Here is a 13,672-nt window from a genome sequence, read left to right as displayed (position 1 = left end):
GGTCGGCGGCAAAGAAGAAACTGAGGGGAAAGGGGGCGACGTCGCCCAATGTCGCTCGGGCGGGAAACGGCCGCGCATGCGCATTGGGTCGGACGTGCGCCCCCTAGTGGACGTTTGCTAGAAAGAAAAATCCGGTCGGCAGGCCTGCGCAGGCGCAGTCCCATGTGGGGCTGCACAGAAGACGGACAGTGAAGACAGAGATCTCTCAGTGTCACAGTGTGGAAAAGATGTTGGCAGGTGGAGTGTTGGCAGTGTGGAGAAGATGTTGCCAACATCTTCTCCACACTGTGACACTGAGAGATCTCTGTCTTTTAGTGCTACATCTCTGAAGATGCCAGCCACAGCTGCTGGCAAAACGTCAGGAACTGCAATGCCAAGACCACGGCTATACAGCCCAGAAAATCCACAACAACCATTATACATCTTAAGTTTAAGAGCACAAAAGCTTCTTTACAATCCATACCTGCTAGCTGAAGTCACCTCTCTTTCTTGTAAGTACTAAGTTCATGGTTTGGGTGGTATGCCCTAGAACAGCATTGGCATTTGGATGGCATGAAACATAGTTTGGGACACTGGCACAGAAGTCAAATTACCTTGGGGGACAGTAGATCATTTGTACACAGTAATATTGAATCAAATGCCAGTCTACCTTGCTCTACTGATTGTCTTAAAAGATAAGTGCCTTTCTAGATCAGACCAAAGTGTATTTGATCTGACACTCTGTTTTCAACTGCAGCCAGTGACCTCTGGTAGCTCACAAACAGGCTTATGAAGGTGCAGATCTCCTAATTTTTTATGCCCAGCAACGGTTATGCTCAGGCACACTGGGGGATGGATCCTACCCCATCCTCCCGCTTGACTGAGCAAAGTGTAAAGAGCTCCTCCAGCCTAAGCAGCCTTCCTCCCACTGAAGCAGCTTTTGTTGCAGAGGATAGCTAGATCCATCCTGCCTTTTAATGCAAAAGTTCCACTTGGTTGATATGGCTAATGGTCATTGACAGACACTCTCCCATAAAGCCTTAATGCTGCCTTGTACAAGCAACAACATATTAAGGGTAGTATAGGCCGAGGACACTGAGAAGAGCAGGTTAAAGTTTTTGTAAACCCTGAAATCTCTAGCTGACGCCATAGGATTTTCATCCTGCTCTGTATGTTTAGAAGCTAGGCCCCAACTCAAAAGAAGCTGAACTCATCGTGAATGTGTGTGTGTGTGTGTGTGTGTGTGTGTGTGTGTGTGTGTGTGTGTGTGTGAAGAGCAAGATGACAAGGCTCCTACCACCTCCTTACCGACTGCTGACAGTTGGGTCCCACATTCCCCTTCTCTCCTCGCACCACTTTCATCAGGCAGTGCAGAGTGCGGCCTTTCCGATGCAGCCCTGAGCAGTGGTGCTCGATCTCAGTGCGGCAGCCTAGGATGATCTCCGGACTCAGTGAGAAATCCTCCATCAACATGCGCCGGTAATCCAGCATTTCCCCCTGGCATTCACTGCTCACCTGCCGACCTGCACCAAGTCACAAGAGTTGCATGTTATATAAGGCTGCATGTCCTGAAATGGCCATAAGTGTATTTGCACCCCACGCCCAGGGAGCATGTAGTAATCAGTGCTGTCAGGCAGTGGCACAGGGTGGGGGGCTTAAGCCACTCCTCCTCCTGCCCCACAGTCACAAGCTAAATTGGGCCCCTGCAGCACTTCACAATGGAATTCCAGAGGGAACTCACACAGGCAGTGTGCATGCCAGCCCCTGGGTTAGACATAATATCTAGTTCAGACTATGAATGGAAAAAATTAAGATACATGTGTTAAGGTAGCATAGTGCGCAGTAGTTTGCATCTCTCTCTCAGGTATTGGGCATATCTGCAATTTTGCTTGTAGAAAAACTAAGGCATTTGTCCTTCTGGAAGTTTTGTAAATATGCCAAACAATACAACTGTATATTCCAAGTTATAAAATATTTTCCTTTTTTATGTTAAAGCAGCAAAATGAATAGGTTTGACAGGAAAGTGTTAAATTTCATTTTCTCCCCAAATTTCCAAAAAAAATATTTCCCCATGTTTTCAAAACTCCTGGAAATTTTACATCTCTATGGCATGCATCCCATGTACTGCAAGAGTGTTTGGTATGATCAGAACTATTCTGTGCTTCAGCTTAAGAACGACCTGCAGAGTTACCATGTCACACAAATTCTGTGCACATCTGTACAGTTTAATCCTACTGCAATAATTTGGGTGGAGTTTATTTCCCCAAACTACTCTTCTTAGCACAGGAGGGGTACCGCTCGCTATTTCACACCCTCTCACTCACACATCGCTAAACTGTACAGGAGGTTGAACTGAAGGGCAGACTACATTCAGAGCTGCATCTCCACAATGCTTTTAGTGCAATGTGCTTTCTGGGCAGCAGCAATTTTGATTTTATTTTATTTTGGTCAAGAAAGTTTCATGCTTGAAATAACTGAGCAAAGTAGTAAAGAGAAACCGAAAAAGAGGCCTGGGGAGTTCCGTGGCATGCATAGATTCTTGCCCCTAGCCCAGGATTAGGAGTTCTTTAGCAGAATCATGCGCACACACACAAAAAGGAACCCTTTCCTTCATGTGCATCATGTATTCACATTGTACAACTTAGTTTCTGTGACTTAATTTAATTTAATTAATTTAATTTATTATATTTATATTCCGCCCTCCCCGCTTTCGCAGGCTCAGGGCGGATTACAAATACAAACATCATTAAAAACATTTAAACTTGCATAGGAACAGAGGTTTTACTGGCAATACAAGTTGCAAATCAGAATAAATGTTTTCCTAAGCCAAAGTGACAGTGGGGGCACCACCCCACCCCATTCTCATGATTACCAGGAAGCCTATGATGTCTATAAAGGGAGCCAGGGATTATTTCCACACCAATTCTTCTTTGTGGTGGAGCAAGAGTGATGACTTGGACTTAGAGAGACTGCCTCCGGCAATAGTTTAACAGACATCCCCACAGTTAAGGCACAGATCTATCTGGATCACTGGCTGCCTCTCAGTTTAATAATGCCTTGAGGGCATTACTGGGGAAGAGGAAAAAATACACAACCTGAAAAGGGGGCTGTGTCAAGATTCCACAGTGGGAACATGAGCTTCCAAGCAAGGAGACAGAAGAAAGGCCAGCTTTGCTCCACTCTGAAAAGCTCAATATGCATTCCTCGAAGGTCACCTAGCTTATGTAACTGGGAGGAGGGATTCATCTCTGCCAACCAGGGCCTATTTATAGAAAGCTGATGGACAAGCCCTTCTCCTTGGTAGAGAATGCTTGTACATCTTACCCACAAGAACTATGTTCTACAAACCTGAAATAATATGGTCTGAAGAAATGGTATATACACACACAGAAACTCTGATAACATCCTCTGCAAACATCTTTTCCCGTGTTGGCCCTTTCTCATTCAAGCAAATTAAAGCAGAAGGTGTTACACCCAACTAATTGTGGTTTACAAAATCTTTATCAAGGTACATATAGATAAAGTAGGGAAAGATGGGGCTTACCTCTGTGCACAGCAGACTCCAAACACATGAGCAGGTAGGAGAGCCGGGCTTCTCGGGAACGTGGAAGATTCTCTACATTGCAACGATACTTCTTGAGGTCACTTTTACAAGACTTTGCCAGAGAATAGCTAACTTTGTAATCCTGTGCAATCAGTTTCTGCCGGGTTGTCAATGCATCACGACACTGGAGAGAACAAGCAAGATGTCTGTAAAATGGCTGCCTCTCACTGGGACAAACATAATTCTTTCTTTATTAACCAGACATTAACTCTGCCTGCCCGAGGAAAAGGATTGGAATAGAAAGCAGCCACTGGGCTTGAATTTTTGAAGATGAGCCACAGATGGAAACTGGACACATTGTTAATAGAGTATGAAACCCTGGGACATTAATTTGTCTGCGGCAAACTATGCAGCTTCTGGAAATCCATGACAACATGGAGTGGGGGAGAAAGGTCATTTCAACTAGCTCCTTGTTTACAACATCCACCTGAAAATTCATCAACTCCTGTTAGCCTATCACATCTAGGGCTGTGCACTTCAGTATTCGCTTCAGATAAAAATATCCGAAGCGGATCCGATCCGGAAAGATTCTGGATATCCGAACCGGGGCCAGATTCAGAAATTCCGAATCAAAGCTTTCTGAAGCTTTTGGAAAGCTTCGGGGTTGAGTTTAAAGGGTCCTGCCGCTGCATGCAAGCAGTGGCAGGGCCCTTTAAACATCAACCCACCCCACCCCCACCTATCTTGTTGGTGGCGGCCACCGCTGCCTGAGCCTACAGGGAGTTGGGGAACACTGGAGCTGCCTCCTCCGCCCCTTCCTGCCCCTCAAATGGCTGCGGCATGCCAGCGCCACATTTGAGGGGCAGGAAGGGCTGGAGGAGGCGGAGAAAGCCCCTCCTGCCCCTCAAATGGCCGCTGCGGTGCTGGTGTGCCGCGGCCATTTGAGGGGCAGGAAGGGCCGGAGGTGGCAGCTCCGGCCTTCCCCAACGCCCCGGAGGCTCAGGTGGTGGCAGCGGAGGCAGCACGAGGCTGTGATGGCCTGGAGCCTCCAGGCCGTCACAGCAGCCTCATGCCGCCGCCATCGCTGCGGCAGCACAAGGCTGCTGCGACGGCCTGGAGCAGCCTCGTGCCACCGCCGCTGCCATGGCAGCAGCCCACAGCACAGCTGACCCTCCCACCAGGTAAATTAAGTGGATGCGGGGGGTGGAGGGGTTCCCCAAGGGGGTGGGGGGTGGAAGGGTTGCCCCAAGGGGGTGGGGGGTAGGGGTGAGGGAGTTGCCCCCCTCGCTTCAGTATGCTCCAAATATTTACGGAGCATACTGAAGCGAGTAAAGTACCTCAATTCCGAAGCGGCTTGCCACTTCGGAATTAAGGTCTTTCTGAAATTTTTTCCCGCCTCGGGTAAACCGGAAGTGGGAAACCCAAATCAACCCCCTCCTGCACACCCCTAATCACATCCAGAACCAGGATGCTTTGTTTCTACTTTCTGCAGAGCATTCCATTCCTTGGACTACCTTAAAATATTTATACCTCAACTCCCAAGAATTGGCTCCCCAAAATGGCTAACAAATACTTTAAAACATTATCTGTTACAAATATCAAAACAAAAGCAGCCGGCAGGAAGACACCAAAGTATGAATAAAACCACCAGAACTCAAATGCCAGCAAAGACTTGAGCAAGTAAGGTTTAATTGGTGCCTAACAGAGAGTGAGAGGCACCTGACAAATGCATCTGGGGAGGGCTTCCATAATCTGGGTGCCACCAATGAAACAGTCCTGGTCCCTGGTAGCAATCACACCTCTCAAGGTAGGGACACCTCAGCAAGAGCTCTTAACACAGAGACAGGTTCGTATGGGAACCCTGAGACCAGATTACTGAGAGTTTTCAAAAACAAAACCAGCACTTCAAAGCTGCATCCAGAGACTGACAGGTTGTCTGTGTTGATCTTTAAAAGTTCTACTTATCTGAATTAACAACCTAGCCACTGCATTCTGAATGATTACAAGTTTATAAACTCTCTTCATGGGCAGCCCCCACAAACAACACACTGCAGAGTTCTATCGCAGACGTTATGAACTATGGAAACTGTACCACAGTCAGGTTCTTTCAGGATAGCCCACATGTGGCATGCCAGTCAAAATGGACAAAAGGTGCTCTCAGCCACAGATGCCTCTTGGGCATCCATCTGCAGGGCCACATCTGATGCCACAGACAAACCTCGTATTTTAAGAGCAGCACAGCCTCACCCCTAACAAGATAACTAGAAACTCCTTAATCAACTTTTATGTCAAACCAACCCCTCTGTCCGGGCCTGGATTGTTTCTACATCAGCCCTCATCCAACCTGTTCTTGCATCCAGGCACCTGGCTAGAGCATCCACCATCTCACCTGGCTTATATTAAAGGAGAAACTGAGCTGGACTAATGTTGGTGTGGTGATGGCACTTCCTCCAAATCCCCCCAGTGGTTTTGTGCAGATGTTAAATAGCATGAGGGGTAAGACAGGCTCCCTGCATCACACATTATAACAAACCAATATTAAACTAGGATGTGCATGAACCTGGCTCATATAGCTCGGTTTGCGACCCTTGCTCCTCTCTTCTCACATACAGCACAAGAAAAGGATTATATTTAAAGCAAACTCGAGTTACCAGTCAGACATACAAACACAGGAGCGCACAATGACCGGAATCAGTTAAGTATCAGCTTGTTGTGATATCAGTGTGAACCTGAGGACTGGGGGAAGAAGAGGTCTGACATACTAGTGATTACAGGCCTAATATACCAGGCCTAGTCTGGGGGATCCTTGGTTTTATTGAGCAACCAAGGGCTGTGGGATTTAGAAATTTTCTTTATTGCTGGGAATTGGAAATCCCTCAAAGGCCCATTGCTAAAAAAAATGGTATCAGAAAATCTGGGAGCAATATTTGATGAGTAGGACTATGCACAATCCATTTTGGGGAACTTGCATATGGCAGTCCCTTTATTTGAATATGGTGAAATATGGAAACCAATTTTAGATGTTTTAAATGTCAAACAAGTAATTCCCCCAATGCAACAAAGTTTAAATGCTTGTTTATTGTAATTCTTGGGTTTTTAACAATTTGTCAAGAGTGGTTTTGATAATGTCTTTTACGGTTTAGTTTTAATCCCTTTCTTGTTTGTATTGTACGGTTTTATCATTTCTTGTATTAAATCTGGATCAATAAAAAAAAGAAATTCTCATTATATCCCAGTTGTTATACAAAGGTAGCCTGGTACTTTTGCTTTCTAAGACTTAAAGCCCAAATGGTTTTGTTAGTCTGCAAGGCCTCTAATGATTGCATGGTTCATTGTAGTGTCTTTTTAACAAGTTCAATCCCCCAGTGACAAAGAAAACAACCTTATACTACTGATTTTCTGAAGAATGTTTAACAAGAACAAACTGGGCATCTTCTTTGAAATGAGAAGGAAAAAAATGATGCCTACCTTTTCACTCATAGCATCTTCAAACTTGTGGTTAAAGAGGCACTTGTATACCCTGCCTTCTCCAGCCTGAGTCTAAGGAACAGAACAAACGGTATTGGTTAGGCACTGACCCTTATGCAATTTACCGTGCATGCGTTCCAAGGAGTTCGGAGCAGTTTACACTACTCATTTTATCCTCACAGCAAACCCACAAAGTAAGTTAGAAAGAGAGGTAACAATGTGCCCTAACACCACCCAAGGAACTTCATGATCTGAACCCAGGACTACCTGATCTGCAACACTGTATCTGTTAAAAATGGGGTGTATTTCTGAATTGAGTTCCGGAGATTGCTTGTACAGTACTTCAGATTAAAGGAGTTTTTGAGAGAACTATGACTGTGTAATCTTAATTTGACTGATACATGTTCAATCAATGGGGCTATGCCGGTTTTGCTCAAAAGAGATGGTGCGCCAAGCCCTGCCTGAGAGAAGCAGAGGACAAAAAGCAACTCACGTTTTCACAGAAGCGTTCCCGATCATCTCGGCAAGCGAAATAGAGGTGTCGATCCAAGTGGAAGTCATCGGAGGAGAGCTCAGCTACACGGAGAATGGCTTTCTTGCACTGATCTGAGACCAGCATTCGGGGATCATTCTCCTCTGCCTCTTTCACCAGGCCTTTCTCCAAGCAGGCCACCACTTCACCTTGGGAATGGGCATCCTAAATGCAGAGAAGGACATTATTCCCGAAGATGGAAATTAATTACCTTGAATTACGCCTTTGCTACATGTTATTCCAGGAGATGGATGAAAACAGATGAAAGCACACAGGTACCAGTTTGATGATTATGCTAAGAGAACCCATTCACATTTGATGCTGAACACAAATACACACACACACAAACCAAGAGAAGAACAAACAGTCCACAAGAGGCTTGATAACATCCCGACAACGACCAGCCAGGGGAAATTCCAGCTGCCAATAAAGGCTGAGTGAGAGCCAGTTGGCTCAGGCCCATTCCCTTACCAAGCTGTCTCTTCTCAGAGATGCCTCTAACTATCTATTGTGCAATTTGCTCTTTTATTATAACTTTTAAATGATGTATGTTAGCCTCTTAGAGAAGGTCTTTGATAATGAAAAGCAGGATATACATTCTCTAAACAAGTATTCAGTGTTACAGGCCACGTACAACGCTGGCTAAAGGAGTGCTGGATACACAGAACGGATATTCCTCCCCAGCTGCCTGTATCAGCTTCATAACAGCTGATCAGACTTCCTACTTTGCTGTAAGCACAGGAAGGGATCAAAACAGGAATAAAATGGCTGCAGAACTGGGAAGGGTGAGTGGGGAGAAGAACTGTAGAAAGAAAACCCAGAACCAATTTTAGAACAACTACAATTCAACAGGAACATGCGAAGCAATTTTTGATTTTGTCACAGAATACACACAGCTGAACCTCTATGGCGAAATATCTGCTGTGTGATAAGGGTGCATTTTAGGACACCCCCTTCAGCCCTAAGATGAATGCTGTCCTGCTGAAATGCTCCTGCAGACTTCTTCCTTCACCCTGAAACATCCCGCTACCATGTAGTAATAGCACATCTCAGGAATACAATTTATGAATTTGAAATGCTGGTCACAGGACATGGTTGTTATACTATCAACAGGCCTTTTTCTGCCGGATCCCTACTTCACTTAAAGCAAGGCCATTCCTTCAACGGATCTGAAGCTAACCACATTTTGTAACAGGTTACCTTTTCCGCAAGTCGAATGCTACCACATTTCAGGTTGTTAATATCATTCCTGCAGTCATCCATGAAACCACAGATCAGGCGGTAGTCGCTGAAAATTATCGCTGTCATTTTGGTGATGTACTGGTGACACTGGTATTCGGTGATGTTTCCTCTGTGATCTACCAAGCAGGACACCAAGTAGCCTTTCCCATCAATCTCATCGGCACACTCTTTGATCTATACAAGAAGATCTGAGTTAGAAACTTTTTCCTGGCATTTGTAGAGAACATGCGACACACCGTTCTCTGCCACCTACCAGCATTTAGGATCTTTTTCTTATTGCAACACAGAGGTAAAGCCATGTTTTAAAAAACACTTGTTTTAAGACTAGAAGAGGGCTGGAAAAGCTACAAAAGGGAAACAAAACTGTGCATCACTTAATAGGCTCTAGAGAATGAAAAAATGTGGTTGAACTCACTCATGCTGATCACACCCCAGAGAGGCAGAGATAACCAACTGGAATGGGCAAGTTCTGTGCTAGGAGGTGGGGCTGTGAAAACCTCCAAACAGAAGAGCATGTCCAAGGACAGTTATCAGGGTGAGATCCTATGAGTGCGAGTCTCAAGAAGCAGCTAGAGTATATGAGGTCTTGAAAGCAATGTCCAACTTAACCCATTCCTTTTCAGACAGCTATGCAAGAACATACAGCAGACATTAAGGAAGACCACACGGCTGTTGGACCAGCCCCCCTGCCCAATTCTACTTTCTGAACAAGCTGTGAGTTACAGGGCAACACTGCTGCAAGCCCAGGTGAGAGGAAATATGAGACAGATTAACCAGATAATTTAGGACAGTTTGCATCCTCCTCCCCCTCCCCTGCCCAAAAAAGATTAGCTTGTTTAAAGATTAGATGGACGAGGCTCTGAGGCCAATTTTGGACATACATGAGGTGGCCAGACAAGACAGGTATCAGTTGCGCCTAGAAGCAGGCATCGAGCCATCTTTCCAGAGAGAGAGGAACAAAGAAATAAAGTTCCCCTGAGCCTGCTGGGCAAAGTCTTAAAACAATTAGGGCACAAAACAACACTTTCTCCATGAAGATGAGGCACTGGTTGTGACTTGTCCGGTACAAGGAATTGGTAATGATAGCTCCAACATCAGAAGCTGGATTGGCACCACAGATATGGAGCAAATGGGCTTCTCTGCATTCAAGGCCATTCACTGCCCGTCACCACAGAGGCTGAGGGAGCTTCTCCCCACTCCCCACCAGAGAGTGGCTTGAAGATGTGAAATTAAGTGGTGCCTGGCTTGTCTGGTAAACTTCAGGGAGTGGGCTCAGGTCTCCAACGCCTATTGCTCTCCAGTGCACAGAGGACACCTATTGTGGCCATTTGCTGATAACTTCCCTCTGCACTGCCAAAAATTTTTAAAAGCTGTCCTCTGAACCATAAACGCTAGGACTCTAGAGAGGTCAGGAAAGATCGGAAACTTGAGAAGGAACAGTGATGTGGGGTGGAAAAATATTAATTTATATTGGAATTGGAAAATTTTCCTAGTAAAGTCACATCTCTGAGAAAACAAAGACAGGAGCGAGGACTCTGTGTGGGTGTGTTTCAGGGGGAAACTAGCCCACAGAGAAGGTGTCTCTGAAGAGAGTGTTTCGTATAAGTGCAAAGTCCAGGGCTGATACACACAAAGAAGAACTTAAGAACTATATGTTCCCCAAATGATACCATATCCATTATTCCTAAATAGATAGCAAAAATATGGAGGTTCAACCATAATGCACAACTTTTAAGAGGCTGGACCTGTCAACAATGATTGAAGTCCAGCGGCACCTGATAGGCTAACAACATTTATTCCAGCATAAGCTTTCATGATTCAGATATATCTGACGAAGTGAGCTCTAATGCATAAAAGGCTCCTGCTAGAATAAATGTTGCTAGTCTCTCAGGTGACATTAGACTTCTGTTTTATTCTGCTACAACAGACTAACATTGGTATCCCTCTCACTTTAATTGAAACACTTCTGGAAGAGAAAGTGTGGCTGTCATCATTTGAGTCTGGTGAGACTCTTTCTGCATTAACCACATGCTTGAGATTCACAAAATATTCAGATCACAAAACATTCAGATCAATTTTACAACGTATGCAGTTGCATATTTCACTGAAGGTAGATATATTCAAACTGCTCATATCTGGGTCTTTTAAAAGTCAACACAGAATCCATTTATCAAATAAATTGTCAGCTTCTGTTCCTTCAGAGCCTACTAAATTAGTAAGCTTGACATTAATGTATTCCGTACGCATCTCAACCAGCCACCAGTTTGCAGGTTCTTCCATCCATTTTATTTGGCTTCCATTTCAATTCCCAGTGCAGGTAAATTAATAATCAGCTTCATGTCTCTTACGATCACCATCATCGTTTTAACATATCCTAAAATTGCCAAAGAATATACTGGTAGTGAACACCCAATCTGAGATATTCACAAGTTTTTAAAAGTGCACAGTAGAGACAAACGGGAGTCCCCTGTGAATACCCTCAGACTCCAGGGCTCTGGTCCTGAAACTATATCAAGGCTAGTATTAGCAAGTCTTGGACACTTCCTTCAAGCCAAAGTTGGCCAAGTCTCTTTGACTTCTGAAATCTCCAGTCACTGGCCATATGACAAAGTAACAATATAACACTTGAGGATAAAAACTAGAAATAAGCAGACTCACAATAAATGTGACATTGGGCCACAGACATTCTTCATGCGAGTTTGATTTGCTGGTCAGTAATTAAACCAAACATACCACCGTGCTAAGTCCACTTAGATTCATGGTGCGTTTTGGCTAGGTGACAAAAGCCATACTGGAGTATGGGCACAGACCATCATTGAACAATGTAGTCAGTACTGTGCCGACGGGCAGTGCTAGGGTGTCGGATCCCTCCTCTGTGGCACTTAAGCACATGACAAACCCATCAACATCCACACTCGTTCATGTTCTACCTACTGCACTAATTTTCAAATTAAACTTCCAAGGATCCTTGAAGTTTATCAAGGATACCTCACTGAAAAGACCATAATGGCAGGAAGGCTTCCTTGTCTGACAGATGCTCCATCTAAGCCAAAGAACACATCTCATATACATGCTTTCACCTTCCTCCGAACTGTCCCTCCTTTCAGTTAAAAGTGTTGGTATTCTTAGCACACCACTAAAATGGAACCTCACCAGATGGGAGAGGGCAAAACAAGTTCTCTGGAAAGAGCTGCAGAGTGGGCATGTCAATCATGCTCCTAAACGTGTCGCAGGTGACCACGTAACTCCTACAAGGATGGAACGCAAGGAGTTCTCACTCCCACCACTGCTATCAGATGACACGAGGTTGCAATAAAAAACACAGTTTGACACTTACACAAGGGTATTTTGGACTACCAATAACAGTGGCCAGATAGGTAGTCAGTGGTCACTGAGCTGCCCCATAACCCTAACAAGTTCACTTAACACTCATAGCACGCCAGTCACCTCCTGATAATGGAACCACTGTAAAATCCAATGGGTTTTTGTAAAGCCTCTTCACCATCCTATCTCCAACATCCATCCCTGCCAATATAGGAAGCTGACTCATACTGAATCAGAATATTGGTCCATCAAGGTTAGTACCGTCTACTCAAACTGGCAGCAGCTCTCCAGGGTCTCAGGTTAAGGTCATTCCCATCACCAACACTTTTAACTGCAGGTGCTGGGGACTGAACCTGGAGATCCTCTACATGCCCAGCAGATGCTCTGCCACTGAGTTGTGCCCCTGCCCAACTTGTAAGGCTCACAACTGTTACTGCCAAAGTCTCACAAAATAGTTCCCTCTCCCCAGATGATAGAAAGAAAAAACAAAAGTTGACACGTGCGGTGCAATTTAAACTTCTGATGCTAATGCAGATATTGCCTTGATGCAGAAGAAAAGGAACTGAACAGGGAGTGCTGATTTGCTCTTGGAAGAAAAATGCTCGCAACAGCCTCAGAGGAGCCATATTTAGAACACGCACATTACTGGAAGATTCATCTTAGGGTGCTAATGACCCAAAGGCAAACATTTGCAGTAATTGTTTTGTATAATTATGATTCATCAATGGCTGAGGCACTTCAAGTAAATACTCCATTCCCCATTTTCACACTAGAATGTAGCAACATATTATGCTATAGTAATGGCTCAGATAAGTACGTTGTACACACCATTATGACACTAGACACCATTTGGGTAGCAGAAGTTTTCATGGGACGCTAGCAATTTTAGAAATTTTCCTAAACCCTGCAACATTCAAACTAAGAATATCAACATCAGTAACTGATTACAAGCCCTGGCCTGGATAGTCCAAGTAAGCCTGATCTCATCAGATCTCCAAAGCTAAGGAGGGTTGACCTTGGTTTTTAACTGGATGGGAGACCTCCAAAGAAGACAAGGCTTGCAGAGACAGACACCAGCAAACTACCTCTGTTAGTCTCTTGCCTTGAAAACCCCAGCAGGGGTTACAACAAGTTAGCTGCAACTTGATGGCACTTTCTATTATCAATTGATTCTATAAGAAATAGAACCATATAAAATCTACAGTAAATTCTTAATTTTAATTGTGGTAACCAACACCCAATTTTCCCAGGTTACAGTAAGCCACTCTGAGATAATCATACTTTCTAGCAATTCTGCAGTTCTTGATTTTTCAACAGTGCGTTGTTTTCCCTATCACTGCCAAAGGCTAATTATTCCAATGAAGATACACTTGGTATTTCTGTACACAATTCCATTTCTGGAGGCTTATGCCTCCCAAAGTTTGCTTAAGCTCACTGGTAAAACTACTGCAATGGTCAGAATTATAGCTCTGAGGACTTCCTCATCTGCTCCTTGACCATCACGTCTTATTGTGAATGGTGACACGGTGGGTGAGCCATTCCATCACGGAATTTCATTATCTTAAGACTCACAGATAGGGGTG

General features: G+C 44.6%; 1 protein-coding gene across 2 annotated transcripts in view; it reads right to left on the bottom strand.

The window, feature by feature from the left end:
- The window catches only part of GLG1 (golgi glycoprotein 1), a 93,822-nt gene that overhangs the window by 41,253 nt on the left and 38,897 nt on the right, over positions 1-13,672 (bottom strand). For both annotated transcript variants that reach the window (XM_055000192.1, XM_055000193.1), the window contains exons 4-8: positions 8,724-8,939; positions 7,485-7,688; positions 6,992-7,063; positions 3,524-3,707; positions 1,288-1,502 (exon numbers count right to left, since the gene is read on the bottom strand). In XM_055000192.1, the coding sequence (XP_054856167.1) occupies positions 1,288-1,502; positions 3,524-3,707; positions 6,992-7,063; positions 7,485-7,688; positions 8,724-8,939 (891 nt within the window). The remainder of the gene's footprint in view (positions 1-1,287; positions 1,503-3,523; positions 3,708-6,991; positions 7,064-7,484; positions 7,689-8,723; positions 8,940-13,672) is intronic.

The sequence above is a fragment of the Eublepharis macularius genome, chromosome 16 (assembly GCF_028583425.1).
Source record: "Eublepharis macularius isolate TG4126 chromosome 16, MPM_Emac_v1.0, whole genome shotgun sequence".
Lineage (NCBI taxonomy): Eukaryota > Metazoa > Chordata > Lepidosauria > Squamata > Eublepharidae > Eublepharis > Eublepharis macularius.
This window is presented reverse-complemented; position numbering and strand designations above follow the sequence as displayed.